The sequence below is a fragment of the Pipistrellus hanaki genome, assembly GCF_964339955.1.
Source record: "Pipistrellus hanaki genome assembly, chromosome: 2".
Taxonomy (NCBI): Eukaryota; Metazoa; Chordata; class Mammalia; order Chiroptera; family Vespertilionidae; genus Pipistrellus; species Pipistrellus hanaki.
In genome coordinates this window covers 180,156,487-180,182,250 of record NC_140504.1, presented here as the reverse complement: position 1 = coordinate 180,182,250, position 25,764 = coordinate 180,156,487, and the positions used below count along the sequence as shown (strand labels likewise).

At 47.4% G+C, this 25,764-nt stretch overlaps 1 protein-coding gene across 9 annotated transcripts in view; it reads right to left on the bottom strand.

Annotated features, from left to right (window-relative positions):
• Window positions 1–25,764, bottom strand: part of CSMD2 (CUB and Sushi multiple domains 2) — a 541,275-nt gene that overhangs the window by 157,825 nt on the left and 357,686 nt on the right. For 8 of the 9 annotated variants that reach the window (XM_084873018.1, XM_084873017.1, XM_084873019.1 and 5 more), the window contains 6 exons: window positions 18,019–18,157; window positions 16,862–17,049; window positions 15,828–16,016; window positions 15,522–15,638; window positions 7,701–7,916; window positions 6,082–6,270 (listed from right to left, as the gene is read on the bottom strand). In XM_084873018.1, coding sequence (XP_084729144.1) covers window positions 6,082–6,270; window positions 7,701–7,916; window positions 15,522–15,638; window positions 15,828–16,016; window positions 16,862–17,049; window positions 18,019–18,157 — 1,038 coding nt within the window. The remainder of the gene's footprint in view (window positions 1–6,081; window positions 6,271–7,700; window positions 7,917–15,521; window positions 15,639–15,827; window positions 16,017–16,861; window positions 17,050–18,018; window positions 18,158–25,764) is intronic. The other variant, XM_084873021.1, reaches the window with a different exon arrangement.

The window sequence follows — 25,764 nt, the reverse complement described above, 5'->3', positions numbered from 1 at the left end:
TAGATCCAGTTTCTCGAGAACTCAATCCCTGCTGGTCCTGGAATTTAGGGCCCCTGAAGCTCGGGGGGGGGGGGGGGAAATTTTCCCACGGGCCCATTGAAACCTTGTTTCTTTCAATGGGCTAATGAATTCACACCCTCTTCCCAAATCTTTTTCTTCTCTTCCAGAATCTGTTATTATTTCTGCATTGTCCCCATAACTTTATTTGTAGCAGTTATCATATTTCACTTGACTTAGTTCTATCTCTTCCACTGCACTGAGGATCTTTCAGGGCTTGGTCATAGCTCTATATCCCCAGTGCCTGCTCAGTGCCTGGGTAGGGTGGCCATGAGCAGACAAGAGGGAAAGGGGAAGCTCAGTGGCATGGAATGCGTTGAAGAACCCTGCAGTTGGCTTCTGAAGGTCTTTAATAACTGTGAAGTCTCTCTCTGTTATTCCCCTATCACAGCATCTAGAAGACTGCACCCTGGTTGCTTGTTACTGGCCTGGATCCCCCATCCAAACTATGATTACTTGAGAGCCAGGATCATGCTTAATGAATCTATGAATTTTTAAGGCTTAGCCCAGATCATCTATAAAATAAATACTTGCCAGATTAAAAAAAAAAATGAATGAACACAGAGTACACTGACCTCAGAAGATGTACAGTCCTAAAAATAATTAGGTTCGGAGGGATGTTAAAACACAAGTCCAGTTGGCAGGTCCATTTTTTTTTTGTCTGGACATACAAATAATTTGGAGACTTTATCGAATTTTTGAAGCTGATGTAACAAGTCGGCTTCCTCTGAATGGCCCCCCAATGTCCCTCCTGTAGGTGTAGTCCTTGCTGAGATCAATCAACGGGCCATCGATTTGACCAAGTATTCACCTCTAATGACCCTAAGCCTGGAGTACTAGGCCAGGGCAATGTAGACAAGGCATGTGATGCACATTCAGAGTTGAGCTCTCCCAGGCTTGCTTATGCCCTGTGTGTTCTCTGGTCCCCAAGGCTGCTTCTTAGACCTTTGAAGACAGTGACCATGTTCCACTACCAAGTCCCAACTTTCTCAATGGGTTCTTTCCAGTTCAGGACTGGCTTCTGTTTCCTAAGACTTTAGTAAGTCATTACTATGGACTGAATGCTTGTGTTTTATCCCATATTCATATGTTGGAGTCCCACTCCCCAATGTGCGACCTTTGAGAGGTAATTAGGTTTAGATGAGGTCCTGGTGATGAGATCAGTGTGCTCACACGCAGAGGGAGAGTCCAGAGCCCTCGGTGCCATGTGAGGACACAGCAAGAAAGCTGCCATCTGCAAACCCAAAAGAGGGGCGTCACCAGACAGCGGGTCTGCCAGTGATGGGGAAAATGAGACATTTTGGGGGAGGGGAGCTAGCAATCTGAATCTGTGCCAGTACCCAAATGCACATTTTTGTTAGTCTATAGTCTAGTCACTGCCCCTTCTTTAATTATCTTGTCCTGCAAGACCTGTTTACCTAAGTCTACTCCCATTTCACAGAGGCCATAAACCTCTCACGAATAATACACAACTTCCATTCGGAGTAATCAGCACTGGTACCAGGCCAAGTCTTTAGATGTGGTCTCAGGGCCCCCACCCCAACACATGGGGCTTTTTGCAAAGCCTGTGAAAGGTCTGGAAGTCCCATCCCATATTTGGGGGACAAAGAAACCAAAGAGTATAAAGGGAAATCTTGCTCTGGCCGGTTTGGCTCAGTGGATAAAGCGTCGGCCTGCAGACTGAAGGGTCCCAGGTTCGATTCCGGTCAGGGGCATTTGCCTTAGTTGCGGGCACATCCCCAGTGGAGGGTATGCAGCAGGCAGTTGATCAATGGTTCTCTCTCATTGATGTTTTTAACTCTCTATCCCTCTCCCTTCCTCTCTGTAAAAAAATCAATAAAAAAATATATATATATTAAAAAAATAAAGGGAAATCTTCCTTCATATTGGCTTGCTTGGGATTTGGAAACAGACCCCCCTAAGTCACAGTACAGGTACATATGAAATGTCTGGAAATAAATGTATTTTTTCCCAGTACTTCCGGTACTCCTGCACATTTTTCGGTTGCTTGGTAAATTCTGTAACACCAGCACTTTGACCTTAGACTTCCCAGCCTCCAGAACCACGAGGAATAAATGTTTGTTGTGTAAGCCACATAATCTATGGTATTTTCTTAGAGTACCCCAAACTGCCCAGACAGCCATGATCTAGCTTCCCGGTATCTAACCTCGGCCTGTTTGCATCATGGACCAAAGGTGGGTGATGAATACGTGAGCTGGGCATAAAGCTAGACACACAGAGGTGGGCAGGTACCCTGGGGGCTGCTGACCCTTTAGGTAGAAATGTTTCTAGAGTGTGTACATTTTCTGGGTGTCTCTGATGAGGGGGGAGGTTTGGGAGGGAGTGACGAGGGCTATGCACAGTCAGACATTTATCACTCTGTCACCTCACATGGGAGGCTCTCCAAAACAGCTCTCCATCCTCTCTGGGGACGCACCCCAGTTCCCTCCATCTAGGGAGGGGCATGTGCTTTAGTGAGGTTGTCATGGAGTTTGGAGGCAAAGAGATAACTTATATTTATTCTCTAAACTTCAACCTCTTCATCTGCCTTCATCAGTACAATAACACCATCCTCATCCTATATAATAAAGAGCTAATATGCTAAGTAGACCAGGCTGTAGAACGACCTTCCAGAATGACCTTGGGTAGGGCTGAGAGGCAGCTGGGCATCAAGGGCCAAGGCAGCTGGGGTTGCGAGGGCCGAGCCCCTTGCACAAATTTTGTGCATCGGGCCTCTAGTAAGACTATAGAAAATAAATGCATGAGATTTGATGACAAAATAGGTGACCATATGGGGAGTGGTTAGTACATAGTAGGTCCTTTAACAAATATTATTCCTCTCTTTCCTCATTGATCCCAAGTGAATCTATGCAGCTTACCTGCTTCCACCCGGAGGCCTAACTGCCCGTGTTCTGGGACCAGCAGAAACCCCAAGAAATTCTGTAACACCGGCACCTTAACACTTGGGAAGCATGTGTTAGCTGCCTGATATTCACAGCGCGCTCACTGTTTCTGACACCTCTTTGCCTTCCACCGAGTTCCTAAAAATTGGCTTCCCTTCAATATGGGTTTTCGCCTATAATATTACTGGATCCCCTTCCTGTCCCTGGTTTTCAGCAAAACAGCTCTAGGCCCATCTCTGCCGCATGACCCTCTCTTCCTCCCCACATGCCCAACACCTTTATAAGGAGGGAAAAAAGGTTGAGAGCTGTGGATGGGGCCAATCACCAGGTCCTGACTCCCTTGCACTTGCCCTGGGTACCAGGGAAGGAACGGGAGGATAGAGATGCGACACTTGCTTCTGGGAGTTTCTAAAGTAACAGGGGAGGTGAGCGAGCAGATGCACTGAAAAGCCAAACGCGAGCGTAAGTGGAAACAAATAAAATGTTCCAGGGAAACAAGCAGTCACATGCCCAGGAGAGTGCTGCTGCAGGTTCAGGCGTCTGTGACTCCTGTCAGCAGAGGTCGCACTGAGGGCGGGGGCTGTGTCTTATCCATCAGTCCGGGGCTCCCGAGGGCAGAGGGTTAGGTCTGCTCAATCACACGGGAGCTCCCAAGGACAGGGCCATGCTCTGTGTGGCAGACCGGTCCTCCAGGGTCACGACTGTCTCTTCCGCATCAAGTTCAAGGGTCCCTGAGGTCCGGGGCTGTGTCACCCCATCACACCGTGAATTAGAGCCCCGAGCTTTCATCTCCTCCTCAGCTGGGAATGTTCCTGGAACGCTGTGTGGCCAAGTCGGTCCATTTACACCCGCAGGGCACGTGGCAGCTGGGAGCCTCCCAGGCGGGCATTCCCGCGAGACCTACAGCCTGCGGCAGGGCCGGTGGTTCTTAGAGGGGATTATAATTGCTGCATTATTAATAACATGTGCATCGGAAGAAAAATGTGACAATGGAAACATTGTGAGGTGTCACGAACAAACAGTAATTAGAATAATAAGGTAGAGGATGAGTTTATGCAATGAGATCAAGGGCAAAAGCTTATGGAGTGTGCATTTGTGGTCCTGTATAATCCCACTCAAGAAAAACTTCTGCCGAAACGGGTTTGGCTCAGTGGTAGAGCGTCCGTCTGCGGACTGAAAGGTCCCGGGTTCGATTCCGGTCAGGGGCATGTACGTTAGTTGCGGGCACATCTCAGATAGGGGGTGTGCAGGAGGCAGCTGGTCGATGTTTCTCTCTCATCGATGTTTCTAGCTCTCTATCTCCCTTCCTCTCTGTAAGAAATCAATAAAATATATTAAAAAAAAGAAAAAAAAAAGAAAAAAAAGAAAAACTTCCCCCAGAACCACTGAGCTGAGGATATTTTCCCAGAGAAGAAGAGAACTGCTGACAGCTAGATACAAACTGAACTTGCACAGGGCAGAGACGTGTGTGTCTGAATGTGTGCCCACGTAGGGGTGGCTGAATGCTCAGAGGGACGGTTCCAGGAGAAAGGTTAAACTCTGGGATTATTTAATTGGTCAGAAATGGAATTCTGCATCTATTTGTATCACTGTTTCCTTCCTGAGATTGTAAAAGGTGACTGGATATTGGTTACCAGTAAATAATATGAAAAGGTTATTGGCAAAAATTATAATGACAGGGCATCCTGAGGTTTATGTAAATGGTATCACCAAATGGGGAACAGAGCCTGAGTTGGATATTGTTGTCTCCAGCTGGGGCTGAGGCTTGGTGGCCTCTCCAAGGTCGAACAGCTGTGAATGGCAGAGCAAAGACTTGACCTTGAACCTGGAGACTGTGCAGCCTGAGCCCAGTCCATCTTGCGGCCTTTTTGCAGCTGTCCTCTGCAGGGCCCCAGGCTCCATGGAGTTGTGGCCAGCAAGGCTGACCTCCGGGCCCTCGGGACACGGGCCGCGTTTCTGTCAGTGTAGTGTCACTTTTATCTGTTTAGCGAACTGCAGTTTTATGTACTATTTCACTCTAAGCCTGAGTTCCATGGGTAATAGCCAGCATGGTAAGTACTCCACTAATCTGCCTGTGTTCCTTCCAGCCACACGCTGCAAGTATTAAGCAAGCAGAGCCATCAGCCTTACAATGAGGGACAGCCAGCAATTGTCCCTGCTCCCCGCGGTCACCCTATTTCTCCCCCCCTCCGCTGGCAGGCCTTGGATCAGACTCTGGTTCCGACTCTCTAACCTCATCATCTACCCTTCTCCCTGAAGCTTGCTCCAGACGGGCCTCCGCGCTGCTCCTCAAGGCTCGGGGACTTGACCTCTGCTCTGTCTTCTCCCAGATATGAGTGATTAGTTTCTTGAATCTCCTCTGAGCTTCTAAAATGTCAGCTCCTCAGGGAGGCCTCTGCTGACCACTCTTTTTAAAAGAACCACCTCCGGCACTTCCTGAGCTGACTTAATGTCTCTCAATGCTGCCTGACGTACTACGTAACTATGGGCTTATAGCTGATCTCCCCCATCAGATGTGAGACCATGAGTGGGGAGACTTTCTCTGCTTTGTTCACTTTGTATCCCCAGCACCTGAGGTGCAGTGGGTGGTCTGTAAATGAACTCAGCTCCCGCTTCCTCTTTCCTTTCCTGCTGTATGGAGGAAGCCTTTCTGAGATTTCTCAAAAGCTAGCACCCGCATCGCACCAGTACAAGCGCCCTCTATTCCACAAGCTTGGGCCTCTCCATGGGCAAAGGTCATACCTCCTTCCTACAGGCCTACTCCCTTGCACAGTGCTCTACCCCGATTTCTCTGCAAGAGGCATCGGAGCCATGGAGATGTGTTAGGGGCGGGAGGGAACAGTATGGAAGTCAGTTTAAGTCAATTTCATTTGAGTGCCTGCTATGGATCCACTTTACACAGGTCAGGTCGCTTTGGAAGAGCCCAGGAAGCAGGGATAGGAGGCTGGAGCAGAAGGAGGTTAGGCCACCCACGGCCCCACTGCAGATAACTGGCTAAGGCAGTCCTCAAACCCAGGCCTGTTGGCCTCTTGGCCCGTGTGCGTTCCACCACCTCACACCGGTTGACTAAAGCTTGGCCCACCCCATTAGTGAAGCAAAATGAAAGCACGTGACCACCTACCAACACACCTTGGCAGAGGCGAACTCCACAGGCGCCGTCTGCCCCCCAGGCACATGATGCGGGCCGTGCCCTCCAGACGGTACCCGGGGAAGCAGGAGAAGGTCAAGGTGTCGCCTACACCAAACTGCAAGCCCTTCCGGATGCTGTAGGCGGGGACCTCTGGCTCCTCGCAGGGCTCCAGGTCGTATTCTGGAAGGGCAGCAGGAGAGCGGGGTCAGGGACAGAAGATGGGGTCACAGAGGAAAACACCAGGGAGAGACGACCCAGAGAGGAAGACAGATGGAGGCACAGAACACGCACACAGCGATCCACAAAAGGCGAAGGGCCGAAGGGAGAGAGCCTGAGAGAACCAGGCCGAGAGACCAGCGGTGAGGCCCGGGTGGGACACACAGGCTGTGCCTTGGGTGGTCTGGATGCCTCACTGCCATGAATGGGGTGAGGGGGGGGTTGGGGGGGAAGGGCGTGCAGTGCTCTGGAACCTGCTTCCCAGGAGATTTCTGAGGTTCCTTGTGACTTGACCCCTCCCTCCTCTCCCCCTTCATCTCCATATCAACCCTGAGCTGCAGGGTGTGCGGACTGTCCTGCCTCTTTCTCCCAATGCACTCATCCAGCTCCATCCAATTAGCCTGGTTCAGGAGGGTCAGACTGTATGACCCAGTTGAGGGAAAACTCCACTTGGAAAAATTATCCAAATGCTCCGTTCAAAGCCACCTCCATGATGCTGGCACTGGAGGCAGATGGCAAGTGCAATGGAGGGGCATTTATGAACCTGGGACCTGCCTGGTACCTCTAGAGACAGCAGAGATGTGAGCACCCCTTGTCCCCAGGGGCATCTCTGTGAGGTGAGAGGAGGGTCTGTCTCCGACAGATGAGGCACAGTGGCTGGCCAGGTCTCATCAGAGGCCAGCCCAAACAGGTGGCAGGAGGCTTCTACTAGGGGGATAGAGGGAGCTGAGCTGGGCCAGGCCCACTTCCCAGAGGCTAGATGGATCTTGCCCAACCCGGTAGAGTCCATCTGATATCTCGGTTCCTGGCTGGGAAGGGGGGACCCTGGGGAGCCATGGGATAAGAGCGGCAAAGGGGACTTGGTACTAGAGGAGAGAAGGGTCCCATTTTCTCCCCACATGCCAAAGTAAAGAGTTTTCTTTGCAGGATTCCAAAACACAGAGACAAATATCTATTACTTCTAGATTAGTAAAGAAGCCCCAAATAAAACTAAAGCACTCTGATATGTCCCCTTCAAGCCCCCTTCTCTCTCTCCTCTTTTTCTAAATGGCTGGCCTCTGAAACAGAAGTGGGATTGGGATAAAGAAGTATCTAAATGACTGGGGCAGGAACGGACTTCTGTGTATTCCTCTAGGTCAGCCTGTTGTGTGGGTCATCTCAGAGAGAGACCTAGACACCTTCAGAGAAGGAGAGTCTCCAACACCTGCTAACTTCTTCCATGCCCATTACAGGGGTTTGTCCAGTGTCTAACCCAGCCACCGGTTACTGCCGCAGGGAGGTCCTTCTCTCGAATACTGGAGGGGGCAGCACTATCCATCTGCTGGGAAGACCAGGGCTGGCAGCAGAGAGCGAGACGGGGTACCCCTCCCCGAAGGGACCCTCACAGGCATTACCTGAGAAGGTGATGTTGAATCCTTCATAGGACATGGAGAAGTCGGAAATGAAGCGGACTTGGGCGGTGAAGTTGCCGTAGAGACCAGCGCTGATTGGGGCTGGCAACCGCGAGCCGGTCAGCTGCCGCAGTGGCTGGGTGAAGCTGCCATTCTCGGTGATGAGGAGGTAGTCATGGCCACTCTCCAGGTGGAAGGTGTGGAAAGTGAAGAACACACCTGCCAAGAGACCAGAAGGGTCGTGGTGAGATGGCTGAAGCAGCCGGCTGCAGGACAGGACCCGCATAAGCATTTTCTTTCTTTCTTTCTTTTTTAAAAATATATTTTATTGATTTTTTTACAGAGAGGAAGAGAGAGGGATAGAGAGTTAGAAACATCAATGAGAGAGAATCATTGATCAGCTGCCTCTTGCACATCCCCCAATGGGGATGTGCCCGTAACCAGGGTACATGCCCTTGACTGGAATCGAAGTGGGGACCATTCAGTCCGCAGGCTGATGCTCTATCCACTGAGCCAAACTGGTTTTGGCCGCACAAGCATTTTCAATTCATGTCCATGGGTGTGCCGAAGTACAAGCCTACACTGATGAGTCCACGTGGGTGAACTTGAGTGAACGAAACAGAATGAACTGGGTCACACCACTGCCCACAGTCTGGCCAGGGAGAAGCACACTGCTTCACAGTTGTCAAGATTTGAAAGGGAGATTTATGGCTAGTTCTATGACACTGCTTCATATCCATTCATTCATTCATTCATAAACATTTGCATATTTGTTCAGTGCTTCCTATGGGCTAGGATCCAGGGCCAGGTAGGTACAAGGGGATATACAAGACATTAAACAAAGAGCTACAGTAGAGTGATGATTGCTGTAATGAACACAGGCCAGATGCCACGGGAAGGGGGTGCAGAATGGGAAGCAGTTTGTAGCAGGAAGAGGGGAGCCTCACTAGGAAGTACACCACTGACTTGGGTCTTAAAAGGATGCCTAGGGCTTAACCAGGTAAGAGGGGAGGGCGTCCCAGGCAGGAGACCGGTGTGTGTGAGAAGGAGCTGTGGGTTCCAGGTCCGGGGAACCGCAGGGTGTGGCTGGACACACTCAGCAGGAACAATCTGGAATAGAGGCTGGGGAGGCAGGCTGGGGCGAGGCTGGATATTTTTCTGGGGCAATGAGAAGCCAACCCATCCGGATCAGATTTCAGGCTTAGCAAGATGTTGACGGCTGCGAGGAAGACAAAGTGGAGGGAGAAGAGGCAGAAAGAACAATTAGAATGATGGCAGCCATGCACTGGGCAAGAGGGACTGGGGAGAGGCAGGAGGGCTGAGAAAAGGAAATGGACACAAGACCCCAGGGAGGGAGATAGACAGAAATAGCAGCAAAGGTGCAAAGGAGAAGTGAAGGTATGACCGAAGGAAGGTGATGTATTTCGCTACCTGGGTAGCAGGTGGTGGGAGGGTAATGGACTTAGCTTTGAATGCCTGTGTTGCCAACATCCAAGCATTGACAGCTAGTGGGCATCTGGGAGCATAGATTTGGGGTTTAGGATTAAGGTGGGACTACAGCAGTAGATCTGGGAGTCGCCAGCCAATAGGTGCTATTTGAAGCCATAGCATAAAGAAGGCGCCGGAGGAAGGCAGAAACGCGTCAGAGAAGGGGCAGAATGGGGGCTTGGGCTGTAGTGGCATTAGGGAGACAGGCAGAAGGAGGAGCAGTGAGAGGAAGAGAAAGGGAGTGCTCTACTGAGGGGAAGGACACTAAATGAAAACAATAATATTCATTAACATTTGTGTGTCACCATCCTACACCTTTCGTTACTCTGTGGGAGGCCCCTATCAATTGGAAGGGGAGATATGAAAACTCATTTAATTCTGCAATGGCATGGGTACGATTATTCTCATCTCCATTTTACATCTGAGGAAACGGAGGCACAGAAAGATAGTCATTGGTCCGAGGTCACAGCTAGCAGATGGTTGAGCTGGATCTGCACGGAATTGATCCAGCCGCAGAGGCTGTGCAATAAGCTGTTATGCGACGCTGCTTCTCACATCACAGAGAGAGACCAGGTAGTAAGAAGGGTCGAGTGTGAAAAAGGTCATAAAGCAGCAGATCTCAACACTCAAAGCAACCTTGAACTTATCCAGGTAAAGCGGTTGTATTGGGTGTACATACATGTAAATGCATGTCCACCCACAAGTGTGTGTGCCAGTGGGAGTGTATGCCGCAGATGTGCCAGGGCAGGAATTCAGGTAGACAAGGGGTGGGTGCTGGACCCACTTACTATTCCAACTCCATGAACCAGCAGCAGGAGAATTGCCTGGGAGTTTGTTAGGAACGCAGGGTCTCGGCCTCGGCCACAGACCTTCTAAGTCAGAATCTGTATGCTAACAAGACCCCCAGGTAACCTGTAGGCACACAAACATTTGAGAAATACTTCTCTAGATAATTACTGCCATGTTTTTTGATAAATGACAGTTGGATCCAAGCTCTTAATGCTAAAGCATTCTAGATGTGCTCAGTCTGGCCTCTCTGTTGGTAGAAGCTGGTGAGCCTAGTGTATTTCGGATTCTATGGGGAGGGGGTGGAGGAACAGAAGAGGTGGTGGGACTGGGAATGCAGCCTGTAAATAGTCTGTGCCCGGGTAACAACTGAGATGCATCCTTCTGTTTGTTCAAACAATCCTAAGCACATACTAAGTGCCAGGCCTGTGCGGAACACGGAGAAAGATCTGCCAGTTTAGTAGAGGAGACAGACCATCCATTGGAAGAATCCAGAGTGGGGGCACAGGAAGAGTGAGCAAAGGTGTCTAGAGGTTGGGAAGGGTTCCCAGGGATTGCGGTCCTTGACATGACGAGTGTGAGCATGCTTGGAGACACATGGGTGTGTGAGCTCGCATGTATCCTATCCTCCCGACACACAAATGTGTGCAAATGGGAAAAAGGCTCTTGGTCTCCAGTGCTTGGGGCAGGCTCTGTGGAATGTAGGCCCTTCTCCTCACAGCTGGGACGCAGGGCTGGTGGGGAGGGGCCAGACGCAGTAACAGGGGCAACGGAGTTGATGAAGCACTTCGCCTCGCACTCTCTCCTGCATGCAAACATAGCCCTCCAAAGGAGGAACATTTGGCAGGGATTCTAAGGATGAGTAAACAACTGAGACGGAACCCCTTGGCTTCCCAGCTGTGCTGATTGCTTGGAGCTCTTCTGGGCACTGTGAGAAAATGAAGACATTGTCATAGGAAGCGAGGCCCCAGGTTGGCGTTTGAATCCAGAGTTGGTGTGACAGATACACATACACGAATACTTCACTGGAGTGAATGAAGGACACAAAGCCCAGGCTGAAGCAGAAAGACAGGGCTTCAGAGAGAGAGACCTGCTGAGGGTCTGGGACACAGCTACTCAGCACATCCTGAGTTTGAGTTTCCTCAGCTACAATATGTGCATGACAGTATCACCCTCTCCTTGGAGGGAGGAGTGATAGGGACAGCATATGCAAAGTGCCATGCCTGTTTCCCGGAAAATAAGGCAGTGTCTTATATTAATTTTTTCTCCCAAAGTTGCACTACGTCTTATTTTCAGGGGATGTCTTATCTTTCCATGCACTAGGTCTTATTTTCAGGGGATGTCTTATCTTTCCATGCACTAGGTCTTATTTTCGGAGGATGTCTTATTTTCAGGGGAACATGGGTAGGTGTTCTCTTTGCTCAGGTCATCTAACTCCCAGACAACCTTGTGGGTTTTAGGAAATATGTCAATACTGGGGTCTCAGCAAGGATACCATCTCTGGGCTCTCGAATTGGCTGTTCCCTTAGGCTGGATGTGATGCAAACGAATAATTCTGCATTTCCCAGTGTTTTGGGTTTCTACTGATATCCTTCTGCCTGGTAGGGAGCAAGCAGAGTGAGGAGCCTGATAGGTCTATTTACCTGAAATCCTCTTACAAGCAGCGCCCTCTTGGAGAAGGGTCTTTAATTCAATTCATATAAATATTTCTTGAGTTTTTTAGAGCCAGGCATAGAGCCGAGCCAAGGAACTGCAGGAAACAAGGCAGACTTGTGTCTCAAAGAACTGAGTCCGAGGGGGAGACAGAGGACGAAAATGCAAGTTCTGTGTAGCGGGGACAGGAGCAGACCTGGGAAGGTGCAGAGGCTGGGGAGAGGGTTGGGAAGGCTCATTGGAGGAGGTGATTCAGGAGGATGAAGTGCGGTCCATGCCAGGGGAAGTGAGGAAGAGAGGACTGCCGGAAGAGGAAGTGTCACAGAGAAGAAAATCATCCCTCTGTGCAAAGCTTTAGAGAACAAAGAAATCCGGAAGTTCTGGGAACTGAAAGCTGGGTACAGTTAGAACTTAGTGTTTACCGGGCTCAGGATGAGGCTGAGAAAGGTGCTCAGGAGTCATGCTGGCTATTCTACAGTTTCATAAAGGTTAGGCAAAGCCTTTAAATGACCCGGTCATAGGTCACTGACGTCCTGTTGATTCTGCCTGGAACCCCTTTCATCTGGCTAATTCCCACTCATCTTGGAAGAAGGACTACATCTCAGCTCAGGCCTGCTTCCACCTGGGGCTGGCCTCTGGCTGTTCCCGCCTCTGTCTGCTTCCTCTCGGCATTGGCCCGGCTAGATCAGAGAGCTCTAGGCTTCCTCTCTCTGCCTCTGGACCATAACCTTCCTGAAGGCAGGCAACACCCAGTGGCCATGTTTTCCTAGCGCCCAGGATGAGTGCAAGTGTAAACGAAGTATTAAAAACCTGTTGAACTCCATTGACTTCTAGGCAAAGTCGAAACACATGGCCCTGAATGGCAGATGCCCCGCAGAGAGAACCATGCCTGGAGGGGCTGTTCCTTTAGGGATGGAAAGGGCTGCCTTTCTTTCCCTCTTCACGTCACGGAGCAGCTTCCAGCTCAGGCGCGGTGAACGGCTCTGCAGGATGAGCAAGGACGCTGTCCTGATCCCTCCGCTCAAGAGCAATAGCTTGGGGACAGGGGACAAGTGGCTCGCCTGAGGGCTGCAGAGTCCTGCCTGCGCAAGAAGCTGCAGGCCATCTAGTCCTGGCAGGTCGACCCATCGAAGGCAAAAGGGAAAGCGCTTCAGTTCTTAGATGGGGCTATACATTGGTTTTTCTTTCAAAATTTCTTTTCTTACATAAACAGTATACTTTACCTGTAATATTTGGCTGCACCACATATTTATTTATCATTTCCTTACTGACAGACATTTAAATAGTTTCTAATTTCCAATTAATAATGTGTTTTAAAAGCCATCCTTGCAGCGAAACCTGGATGCAGTTTTACTTTTCTTCTTCAGGTCAATTTCAAAAAGGGGAGCTGCTGGGTCTGATGGGAGGTGCATTTTTATATGTATTTTTTATTGATTTCAGAGAGGAAGGGAGAGGGAGAGATAGAAACATTAATCATGAGAGAGAATCAATTACCAGCTGCCTTCTGCATGCCCCCCACTGGGGATCGAGCCTGCAACCCAGGCATATGCCCTTGACAGGAATCAAACCCGCGACCCTTCAGAGCACAGGCCGATGATCTGTCCACTGAGCTACGCCTGTTAGGGCAGGAATGTGCATTTTTAAGACTTTTGGCCCATATCGCCGAATCGCCCTCTGAAAGTTTCAACCGCATCACACGTCAGCGGTGAAGGTGAGTCTCCGTGGCTCCACACTGACTGCGCACCGTTACAATCGTCTTTGCCAATTTGCAAAGGAAAATGCGTTTCATTCTGGTGGAATTTGCATTTCTTTCACTATGAGCGGAAGCGATGTCTTTTCATTGTATTCCCTCTATTATGAAATGTTAGCCTATAGATCTGTTCGTTTTACAGGCCTGGAGAGCAGGAATAGTTTCTTCAACATTCCAAGAGCTTTTCATGCTGCAGGCTGGTAACCCTGAGTACATTGTATGTCGCAAATATTTTCATTCATTTACTTTTTGAATCTTTAATGGCTTAAAAATAATTCCATTGAAAGTTCTATTTAATTAAATCTAACAGTCTTTGCTTTTATGAATTCCACTTTTGGTGTCACTCCTTAAAATATGTCCCTATCTGAGGTTCGAGTTTCATGTTGTAGGACTGGAATTTATGTGGTTAAATATATGAGAAACAATTTGTTTCTTTCCAAATGTTTAAGCCTGCTGTTATATATATATATATATATATATATATATATATATATATATATATATATATATACATATACATAGATACATATTTATTGATTTTAGAGAGAGGAAGGGAGAGGGAGAGAGAGAGAAACATCAATGATCAGATAATTATTGATCAGCTGCCTCATGCATGCCCCCTACTGGGGATTGTCTCCACAACCCAGGCATGTGCCCTTGACCAGAATCGAACCCCTGGAACCCTTCAGTTTTTAGGCTGACGCTCTATCCACTGAGCCAAATGGTTTTAAAACCACTTAGTAAATAATCCATTCTCTTTTCAGTAGATTAGAAATGACACTCTAATCACATATTAAAGACAGACAGTCTCATACATACATACACACTCTTTTTCTGGACCTTTATTTGTGTGTTCACTTCTATACTCACACCAAATTGTACAATTATTTTTTGCCCATAACAACATTGTAATATCTGGAAGAGTTACTCTTGAACATTGTTTTTCGGCTTTTCTACGTGTTCATTCTTGTAGATCAGAGGTTCTTATTTAAGGGCATGCATCAGAATTAGTGGTAAGTGTTCTAAAAACATAGATGGCTGGTTTCCAACTCCAGCATAAAAAATCTCCAGGGTGTGAGCTATGCATTAGGTGTTTGCCAAAGTGCAGAGGGGCTAAGAACCAAGACTCTAGATGAATTTCAGAATAGGCTTCCACCTGGCCAATGTGGCTCAGTGGTTGAGCATTGGCCCAAGAACCAGGAGGTCATTGTTTCAATTCCTGGTTAGGGCACATTCCCTGGTTATGGGCTCAATCCCAGGAAGGGCATGCAGGAGGCAGCTGTCAATGATGCTCTCATTATTGTTTTTATCCCTTTCTTCCTCTCCCTTCCTCTCTGAAATCAATAAAAAAATATATATTTGAAGGAAAAAAAAAAAAAAAAAAGAACAGGCTTTTGAGGATCCAAGCCATATTTTCCTGGCCACTGTTTATTCCCAGACCTGGTATTTGCCACACAGATGCCATTCAATCAGCATTTGTTGAATGAATGAAAGAATATATTAATTAATGTTTATTTTGTAACCAGCACCTCTCCTTTGTTCGTGGACACCCAAAGACCATTTCTGCCAGAAAAGGCGAGGTGACGGTCCAGACTGGTGAGGACAGCGGAGTGATGGGTGAAGGGGACTGATATTCCAGTATCAGAAGGGTGGACCAGAGGAAGAGGAAGCAGACACATCCTATTTCCCCGAGGACACAGAACAAGGAAGGAAGTTTCAGGGGCACTTAACCGGCTATTGACAGGGGTCAGATCTATAAAAAAATAGGTACCTATTGGCTGAGTTGGCGAATTCCCCACCACTGGACGTGCTTAGACATTGTAGACAAAAGGGGTGTCACTGTCTCATGGGGAGTAATTCAGAGCAGACTACTGCGTTAAGGACTTGAGATCTTGGAATCTCTAAGATCTCTTTCTTCCCTCATGGGGGATTTTGATTCTTAAAAACACTTATTTTAGAACATTCTGTTTGTGAGTTCTGTGATCAAAGAGAAAGGTTCTGGGATCTTTCTTACTGGTGAGAAAAACTCAGACTAAGCCCAAAGGTCACTATATAGGGAGATCCTTATTGTGGTCACTCTGACCTGGGGGATGTGGGGTGCTGACCATGTCATATCCCAATACCTGCAATGGCCCCAAAACACTCACCCTTGCCATGCGATGTTTCAATCATCCAGGTGCAGTTCAAGTTGTTGGGGTAGAAGTCGGGGAACCCTGGTGACAAGATGGTCCCGCTGGAGCCTTGGATGAATCCACCGCAGAGTGCTACAGGAGTGAAGAGGGCAGCGAAAGAATGGACTGACTCAAGGAGCTACCCCCCGTCCTGCTGGGAACCTGCCCCCCATCTCCTTTCAAACCCACAACTCTCACTGATGGTGGGAGAGTCAGTGTCCCCTGGTTTTTCATGGCAGAACAGGAATCTGCTACGTTAGTGCCCCCGATAAAGTGTCTCACCTTCACAGCTGGGCAGGGCCCGGCTCCACTGGAAGTTGGGCTCACACTCCAGGGGCTCCCCGTCACTTAATGTGTAGCCCGAGTCGCAGCTGAAAGTCACCAGAGCGCCCACATAGAAGTCATTTCCGTGACGCTGCCCATTTACAGGGATCCCCGGATCCAGACAGTGGTCTGACTGCAGGGTTATAGCTGGAAAAGAGAGCCCACAGCTGGAAAAGACAGCTCACCGCCCCCACAGAGGGACCCCAGCTGACTCAGACAGGGAGGGAGGGAGGAGAGGCCCTGCTTCACACCAGGCTTAAATTACCATTCATTCACTCATCAAATGTGCTGTCAATATCTGCCAACGGAATATTAGAAGACTGATCAGAGCAAACAAGTTGGCTGGATTGATCATTCATTCATTTGATAAGCTTTAGTTGAGTGTCTGCTAAGGCTTTGCAACATGGATATAAACTTAAGAAAATGACCCTGTCCTAATGGCTTTCAGCCACACTTCCTACACTGGCCTGTAGAACTGCACTGACATCAGCGTCTCTAAATCGAGGCACCAGCAATGGATGCAGAAGGTGATGAGGAAAGGTGAGCAAGTGGGGGGTGCCAGCTTCATGAGCTGCAAATACTCGGCCCCCAACATGGCGCCCCCAATTGTCTACACACGGAAGAGGCCTTGGCAGGTGCCCGTGAGGAATGGTGTGCAGCCATCAGCTTTCATTGCTTTTGAGGGTTCAACTCTTCCCAAAGGCTCTTTAGAGAGAAACGTTCACTCTCTAAAGGTTGAGCTCTGAGAGATGCTGGGAGCAAGGGAGGGTCTCCTGAGAAGCACAGCCTTGAGAATGCCATGGGATGGGGCCAAGTGGGGAGACTACCAAATTGTACAATTATTTTTGCCCATAACAACATTGTAATATCTGGAAGAGTTACTCTTGAACATTGTTTTTCGGCTTTTCTACATGTTCATTCTTGTAGAATGAACTGGTCCTGGGCCTTTCACCCACCCGGGCCGACCCTGCCATCTGCCCCCTGAGACTCACTCTCATAGCGGAGCTGGAAGCCGATGTCCGAGTGGCTCTTGTCGGTGGAGAAGAGGAGGTAGAGGTAGTTGCTGGTGCTGATGAGGAACTGGGGGACCTGGGTCCCATGGTAAACCCCGATCAAGGGTGAGGAGTAAGTCCGTCCATCCCGCACTTCCAGAGTATCATAATTCACCTCGGTTTTAAATCTGCCGAAGAGGGAGATGAGGACTTCTTGAGAAACCCAAGGCTTATTAATGTGCAGATGACAAAGGGCCTTGTCTGACCCAGGGCGTTAGGACAATCAGATTTTGGCAGGCAGGGATATTTTAATATGATTTGCACACATTCACCAGTGATGTGGAGACCTTCTCTGCCGTATTTAAGTCCTCCTCCTCCCACAGTGGACACAGCTTTCTCACTCCTCTCTGTGGCCTGGGCTGTGTCCCATCCTGAGGCCTAGAGGCACAAGGACTAGCCTCCCGGGGGTTAGAATGTTCCAGGCCAGGTCAGCTGATACAGGCCAGGGCCAGGCCTTCTCTGTAGGCTGTTTCTATTTGGTCTGAGAGCAAAGAATACTTTTTACCGTTATAAAGGGGTGTATTTTTAAAAAAGCAAAGTATATGTGATAGATATACTTTGTGCCCACAAAACCTAAAATATTTACATCTGGTCCTTCTCAGAAGAGTTTTCGGACTGCTTTTCTAGACCAGGAATGCTTTGTCTAAAGTTGGTGTGCATATTTGGGTGGCTTCTCTCCCCACTTAAGGGACACAGCCTGGTGGGAGCTGGAAGTGGGGACAGGGTGGGGTTAGGGTCAGAGGTCAGGAAGGCTGCCTTTCCATCCTAGAAATTTCAGGGTTATGCTCCGTAGATGCTAATGCCTCCTTCCACATCTTATGGCATCTGTCTGCCCACTCTCCCTCCTCTGACACCCCCAGCCTTCGTCTTACTCCTCAAGTCATGGTCCCTTAAACAGCACACACCCCACTCCTGAGGTGGGGCCAAGGCCAAGGGCAAAGCCAGCGCTGTGTACCCTACCCAGGGCAGCCTGTTGGTATTATTTGACTTTCTGACAGTGCAGCATCAGGGCTGGTTCTCACTCACCCCAGGCCCCTCCCATGCCACTCCATGGAGAGCACCTCTCCCCCCTCCCCTGAGGCTCTGGTTGCAAGCACCTGTCGAAGGTGATTTTGATGGGGTAGCCAGGCTGGGCTTCGATCACCCAGGCGCAGCTCAGGGCATCCTTGTAGAAGCCAGGCCAGCCTGGGGACAGGATGGTGCCACTCGGCGAAGTCAGATGGCCACCGCAGGGAGCTGGGGGACAGAAGGGAGAGAAGCAGCTTTCTTGGGGGGACAAATGAACAAATAAACAAAATGTATCCACATACAAGTATTGTTTTTGTGTCTGAAAAACTATGTGAACTGTATAAACTTTGAGTTTCGTTTACTGGGACCCTTATGGATATGCTCATTTGCATCATTTGGAGTTTCATTAAAGACCAGAGGGGAGAAATGAAAAGAAGCCTTCATTGGTTATGCCTGAATACAAGTAAAATATGTACACATATAATACCTTAATAAAAAAAAAATAAAAAAAGAAGCCTTCAAACAAAGTCCTTGCCATTCTGGAAGGGCTGAGTACGGCTAGCATTTGGGTCACACTGGTCTTTGCTTTGTTCCTCACTCAGCTGCCAGGCCTGGCAGAGACTGAGACCCGCCCCCCTTCCAGCCACCCCCACACCCAGTACCTGGTGCTCTGGTGCTGAAGAGTGGGCAGAGCCCGCTGCTTGGAGCGGAGCAGGTACCAACAGGACCTGCTCCACTGTGAGCTCCGTGAAGGCAGGGACCCGATCACTACCTTACACGACTCAGAATCCTCAGCATTAGCCCAGAGCTTGGCACAGGTGTCCCTCTGTGCTAAAATTCAGCGAGTATCTCTTCGATGAATCAATGAATGGATGGAAGGATAAATCAGTGGTCACGATTTTGGCCCCTTGAATGTGACTCTTTCACAAAATACCACGTGTGGGCGCGCACATACAGTGTGATTGAAACTTAGTGGCCCATGCGCAGAAGTCGGTTTTTGGCTTGGGCGAGTCTATTTTGAAGATGTGGTTCTAACGCCAAGCCACACTCAAAGGGCCAAAGAGCCGCATGTGGCTCGCTGCAAGCCGCGGTTTACTGACCACTGGGATAAATGAATGCTGTCCATGTCGGTGGTCTAGGCATACCTCTGATCTCCCTAAGCTCATAATCACTGTCTTTGGTCTTTCTGCCCATTCTTCCCACTCCTCAGCTTCCCAGTCTCACCCACACCTTTCCCATCATTCTTGCCTTTTCCTGCAACCAGACTCTGGGCCCCCATGGTGATCATGAGAGCTCTTCCAGTCCTCCTCCTTCGGGGACATGGTCATATTTCGCTAGTGAAGTGATGCTAGGCCATGTGACTGCGGAAGTGACGTGTGTCCTGTCCATGTGGAAAATTGAAGATCCAGGGCATGATCTGTGACATTTCCTGCCTCGGTGATTGTGGAACAAGAGTGGACGTCCTGTCAAGGCCTGTAAGTGACTCTGAGGAGTAGAGCCGCTGATGACCGTGTCATCAGGTTCCACATGCAGTCTCAGAGAGATACAAACTCCTGTGATTAAGCCATGAGGTCTGGGAGTTGCTTGTTAACACCGTCTAATCCTGACTAATACACTTCCCTCCCCACCCCCGGGGCCGCTGCTTCTGTCACCACCACTGCCATGGACTGAGAGCCCACTTGTGCTGGGCATTTAGCTTCACATCAGTAAGCAAGTTCAGTCTTCACAAGACACAGACCCTGTGAGGGGCTTCTATTCTTTTCTCCATCTTGTGCTAAGAGTGCTGACACTAACGGAGGCTAGGTCACTAGTCCTGGTTAGCAAGTTAGCGCCTGCACTCGGACCTGGAAAACGGCATACTAGTAAACACAGAGACCTCAAGCTGAGCAGCCTCCCAGAGTTAAAGAGCCCTGCTTCCCTGGCATTTCCCTGCTCTGGGGCCACCAGGTGCCAGATGCCCTGAACAAGACCGGGAAGGGAACAGCTACAGAGCACTTCTGTCTCTGCAAGGTTTTGTGGGTTCCTCCAGGCAATCAGTTTCATAAGATACAGCCAAATGCAGCACACCTTTCCTCTCTCAATTCTATAAACTTCTTGCAATGTCTAAATTAACTGCCAAACATTCTTAATAGAAAGTTATAATGGGAAATTTAATTAACAACAACAAAAAACACACACACAATATAATAATGGTGATGATAACAGTAGACAACTCATACTGAGACATGACATTGACTTCTTTATTATCCCCAATTCACAGAGGAGAAAATTAAGGCTAAATACCGTATTTTTCGGACTGTAAGACGCACTTTTTTCCCCCCAGAAGTGGGGGGAAAAAGTCCCTGCGTCTTATGGTCCAAATATAGCCTACACATATACTGTAAAAAAAAAGTTTTTTTACTTGCCCGGCTCTGTGTGGTCTCTGTGTGCTTGCCCGGCTCTAAAATGGTTCTAAATGCTGCTGTTTACTTTACAGGGTTGATTACATGTGTTTATGACTGTGATGTTGGGTTTTAATGCACATAAAATATTTTAGGACACTATTTGTTTCAGAATCTTTTTTTCTTCATTTCCCTTCTCTAAAAACTGGTGCGTCTTATGTTCCGGTGCGTCTTATGGTCCGAAAAATACGGTAGGTTAAGACTGTGGTGGGCAAACTGCGGTTCGAGAGCCACTGGCGGCTCTTTGGCCCCTTGAGTGTGGCTCTTCCACAAAATACCACGGCCTGGGCAAGTCTATTTTAAAGAAGTGGCATTAGAAGAAGTTTAAGTTTAAAAAATTTGGCTCTCAAAAGAAATTTCAATCGTTGTACTGTTTGGCTCTGTTGACTAATGAGTTTGCCGATCACTGGGCTAAGAGATTCGATTGAGAGCTAATGAAGTTACAGCTGAGATTTAACCTCAAGATCCATCTCCAAATCCCCCTGCAGCATATAACAGTTCTATAGCCGCGGCCCACAGTAATGAGCTCATGGCTACTGAGAGCTTACACATGCCAGGCTTATGGATTATCCTTGTGACAACTGCAACACTAAAAGGCAGACACTGTTATTATCCTCATTTTATAGGCAGGGATTATTACCCATTTTCAGGAGGCTGAGGCTTGGAGAAACAGGTAATTGCACAGCACCTAGATCAAATGCAAAGTAAATTGCAAATGGGTATTACCACCTCCTGGATAAGCGTCGTTTTCAAATCCTGTCCATCCATCTCTCTGAAACTACTAAAGCTTTCCTCTATTTCTCCAATGGACATGTGAGACCTAGCAGGTGGGGAGAGGCGTGCTGGGTGCTCTGTCCCTGGGTCCCCCTGCAGGGACTGAACCTCAGCAGATATAGCGACTCCCTCTTGGCTCCAACTCAACGCAGGCCCAGCCTCTTTGGTTGCTGTATTGTGATCGCCTAACTCACTTCCCATACCGTCACTTACCTGCCTCAACTACTCTCCATTCACTTCCTATTTATCAAGGAAACCCTCCCTAAAATCTCCAGCTAGGGAAACCCGCCTTAGGTCGTCAGTATTTTGTCTTCTTTCTCTGCTGCATCGTTTTATTACCTTGGCCATGTTCATCTTTTCTCCTGCTCATGTGATGGCCCAATGACCTTTTTATTCATTCACTCTGTCACTCTCTCTGGCTCAACTTCATATTCCAGGGTGGCAGTTGCCAGGCAGAGAGGTGGGCAGGCTTCCTAAATGTATGTCTCTTTAACATTTGAAAAGGGGCTCAACCTCACTCTCACTAAGAAAACACACTAAAACTACAATGAGAAATTATTTCTCTTCAGGTGGGCAAAACCCAAAGTCTGATGACATGTGAGCTGGGGGAAGGCAGGTATCCTACGACCTTGCTGGTGTAAATTTATGAAGGAAAATTTGGTAATATCCAACAAAACTCATACGCACTTACTCTATGATCCACAAATTCTATTTGCAGAACTCTATCCCTAAGATGTATCAGCAAAATATGAAATGAAATATATAGACATTTACAGAGATATCTATAATATCTATCTATCTATCTATCTATCTATCTATCTATCTATCTATCTATCTATGGCTGTACAAGGCAGCACTATTTCTAATAGGAAAAAATTGAAAACAGCCTAAATGTTGAGCAATGGGGAACTGAGTGAATGAATTGGAGTAATCAACAAAATGGACTATTTATGAAGCTATAAAATAAGAATGAGGAATAGTCTATATAATGTCGAGGAGATGACCTAGAATATATTAGTAATATTAGATATAAAAGCAAGGTAGATAAATAATAAGGGTATAGTATGATTTCATATCTAAGGGTGGGAGATACACACTTATTTACTCATATTAACAATCACTATTAGAGTAATCTAAAATCTCAACATTATCTATGAAAAAGGGAGTGAACAGGGTACTGAGGCTAGGGATACAAGCCAGACTCTCCCAAGTATATACTTTCTCTTAGGTTTAACTTCGGAACTTTGTAAATATTTTGCACAATTAAAAAGAAATACTGACATTTGATAAGTCATGTCTCAAAATTCAAAAAAGCAGAGGAAATAAATGAATACAATCCTCTATCAGATAGTAGCATTATCACACAGGAAGAAAGGAGTGAAAAAATTAAAAACACTGTAACTTGATAGCCCAACCCTAGTAGGATACGGGGACAAGAAAAACTGAAAGAAAACCAACGTAAACTATTTCCAGTAATGATACTGCTGTAGGGAGCACTGGCCTCACAGTTCTGGGTATGCATGGTGGGTGGGAAATTGTGCTGGTGGTGGAGGGAACTGGGGTTTTCAGCAAGAGAGAAAGGAGGTACAGATATGTCACGAGGAAGTTAAGTAAAAAGGAAAACATGTTTGTACACTGAAAATGAAATGAACCCATGGTGCATTTTATCCTTAAAAAATGATTTCTTAGCTCTGCTCATTGAAAAGACTTAGAAACAAGGTCTTACTCAATTATAAGAAGGAGTGCACAGGGTAGGATAGGAATAGAAGCTAGAGCCAAGATTATATTATAAATATAATTTTCCACTTCAAAAACAACAACTAGGGCCCCTTGGAGAAACAGTTGGTTCTAGGTCAGGGACAGAAAATGTCAAGATGAGGTCGGGTTAATTTCAAAAGGTCCCCACTGGCCAACGGGACAATTTGAGAGTCGTTTACAGTAACAAAAACAATGTATTTAAATAAAATACATTTAAATCCACTGGACTTTAATAATATTTAGAAATGTTCAACTCTTGAAGGTATTAGGGAGTCAACTCATTAATATGAAAATAAGTAAATAAAGGAAAATAATTAACTATTTCTCCTGACTTTCCTTTAGGAGTTATATCTCAGGATAACCACACAGTAGATACAGGCACGTTTTCTGTAAGTATCCCAGCTTATAAAAGAAGAAGAAATGGTAGCCTGTTGCTACAATAGTTTGCAATCCCTAGGTTATGATCGTTATAATGTTAGAAACTCTAGAACTACCCTTACGTCTTCCTTGGAGGCCTAAATGAGCAAAAGCATCACTCAGATTCCTCTCGTGGGAGTGGGGAGGACTCACCTTCTTTCCGTTTCTATAGAACTTAGACATTTTCTGATTGTAAAAGGAGCACATTTGCTATACATACAGAGAAAAACATGTACACATGTCTATACCAGACTGTTACACAACTTCCCCTGGGGAGTGAGATCGGGAAATGAGTGTTTTCACTTTAAACTTTTATCACATTTGTGCATTATTTAAAATTTTATAACCACCAAGTATTACTTTAAGAATGAAAATACATGCACACTGTAGATTATTTATCTCCTGATTTCCCCCTCCCCCTTCACATATTTCTTGTAAACAACATTTAAAAAAATACAGTTTGAGTCTCTGCCTTTTAATCAGGAGTTTAATTACCTTTATGTCATGACTGATATGTTTGTCTTACTGCTGTTATTTTGTTCCATGCTGTCAATTTCTGATGCTTCCACGGCGGGGAAGTCCTATCTTTGTCTTTTGTGACAGACAATATGTCTCCTTTTGTTTTAATTTTCTACTGGGATATGGAAAGCAGAATACCTGCTTCCCATCCTGTTTGTGGATGATTTTAACTCTTGTTTAAACATGTTTGAAATTATACTCCCTCCAGCGATATAATTCAAAAAATATACAGTGACATTGTAGCCAAGGGTTTGGATTCTGACTCTGTCTGTCACTTACAAACTGGGAGAATCCTGGGCAAGTGACTCAACCTCTTTATGTCCAATGGGGACCACAGCTAACCTACTTCCTGGACTGGTGCGTGGCTGAAGTGAGTAAGTAAAACACTCATCGCAGTGGGAGAGAATTCGTTGGTTTTTCTTTGAAAGATCAAGGAAAAGAGGAACATGGGGAGAAAGAACCAGGCAGTCCTTTGTAGATGCCTTCACTACCTGGAAGTCTTTCTTGGGAAATTTTTTCTTTTTCTTTTCTTTTTTAAATCCTCATCTGAGGACATGCTTAGAGATAGGAAGAGAAGAAGAGAGGGAGACAGGTGGGATGGAGAGGGAGAGAGAGGGGGAGGAAGATAAAGAGAGAGGAGAGAGGAGACAGGAGAGAGGAGAAAGGAGAGAAGAGAGAGGAGAAAGGGGAGAGGAGAGAGGAGAGAGGAGAGAGGAGAGAGAAACATCAACCAGCTGCCTGCCCTATGTTTTCTGACTGGGGATCTAACTAGCACCTGACCAGCAATGAAACTGGCAACTTTTCGCTGCACAGGAAGACACTCAGCCAACTGAGCCAATCTGGCCAGGCAGGACATTTTTGCTTTTAAACATATGGATCCCTTATGTTCTCTGGATCCGGAGTCATCAAAATCCAGCCCAGGGCCACATCCAGCCCATTTACTTGTGTTGTCTCAGGCTGTTTTCATATAACGGCGGCCAAGTGGCGTGGAGATCACGTGTGAGGCCAAAGACACTTCCTAGCTGGCCCTTTAAGAAAAGTTTGCTGATTGCTGCTTTACATCAGTCAGATAATCATCCTTCTTTCTAAATTTAGAAGAAGCCTTTTTCTCTCTTGTCCCATTACAGCCTCTCAAAAACAAAGTGGCTCTTAGCATATATTAAAGATTTTTTTAAAGTCCATTAGCTTCTGCATTTAATTGTCCACAAGGTGGGGATACTTAATCAAAAACAAAACTAGGAAATTGGAAAAGATGAAGATGCTGATTATGAAGCAGGGTTCTCCTAAGGCTGGGGCACAAGGCGGGGGAGAGGCCACGGAGGGGCAAGATCCCCTGGGGTCTCTCCACTTGACCTGCGTGTTAGCTCTGGGATTGGCCACACCGGGTGGCGTCTCACTCCGCCCCTCTCATGTGCTGCTCCCTAGGCCCCTGAAAACCAGGGTGGCAACAAAGGACCCCAAATCTGAGAAAAGTGAGCAGGCTCTTCTTCCTGGGGCCACGTCAGGGTCTCTCTAACAGGCTGCCCCTTATTTTTGATCACCCACTGTCCCCCCAGACACAGAATGAATGGGACAGCTTTAGTTCCAAAATTAGAACTTTGCCTATGAATGGTGAGCTGAAGATTCTCGCCTGCATCACGCATGGTTTTGAATGTCTCACTGCCTTCTCGAGGGCAGGGCGGTGGTGGAGGAGCACCTGATCCTGGAGGGCAGCAGTGGGGAGAAGAAGAGGGTCCTACAGTTACCACGTCCTGACACCTCTTCAGGGGGTCAGCTCCACTGGGACTGAACCCCACAGGCTCAGAGGCCTGGGGCCTGAGCTTCTGGTTTGGGAGTGGGGAGAATCTTGGTGAGAAGATAGGACCAACACCCATGGAATTGGTAAGAAAAATTAATAGTGGTTAGGCCAAGAGTTATCTGGAATTA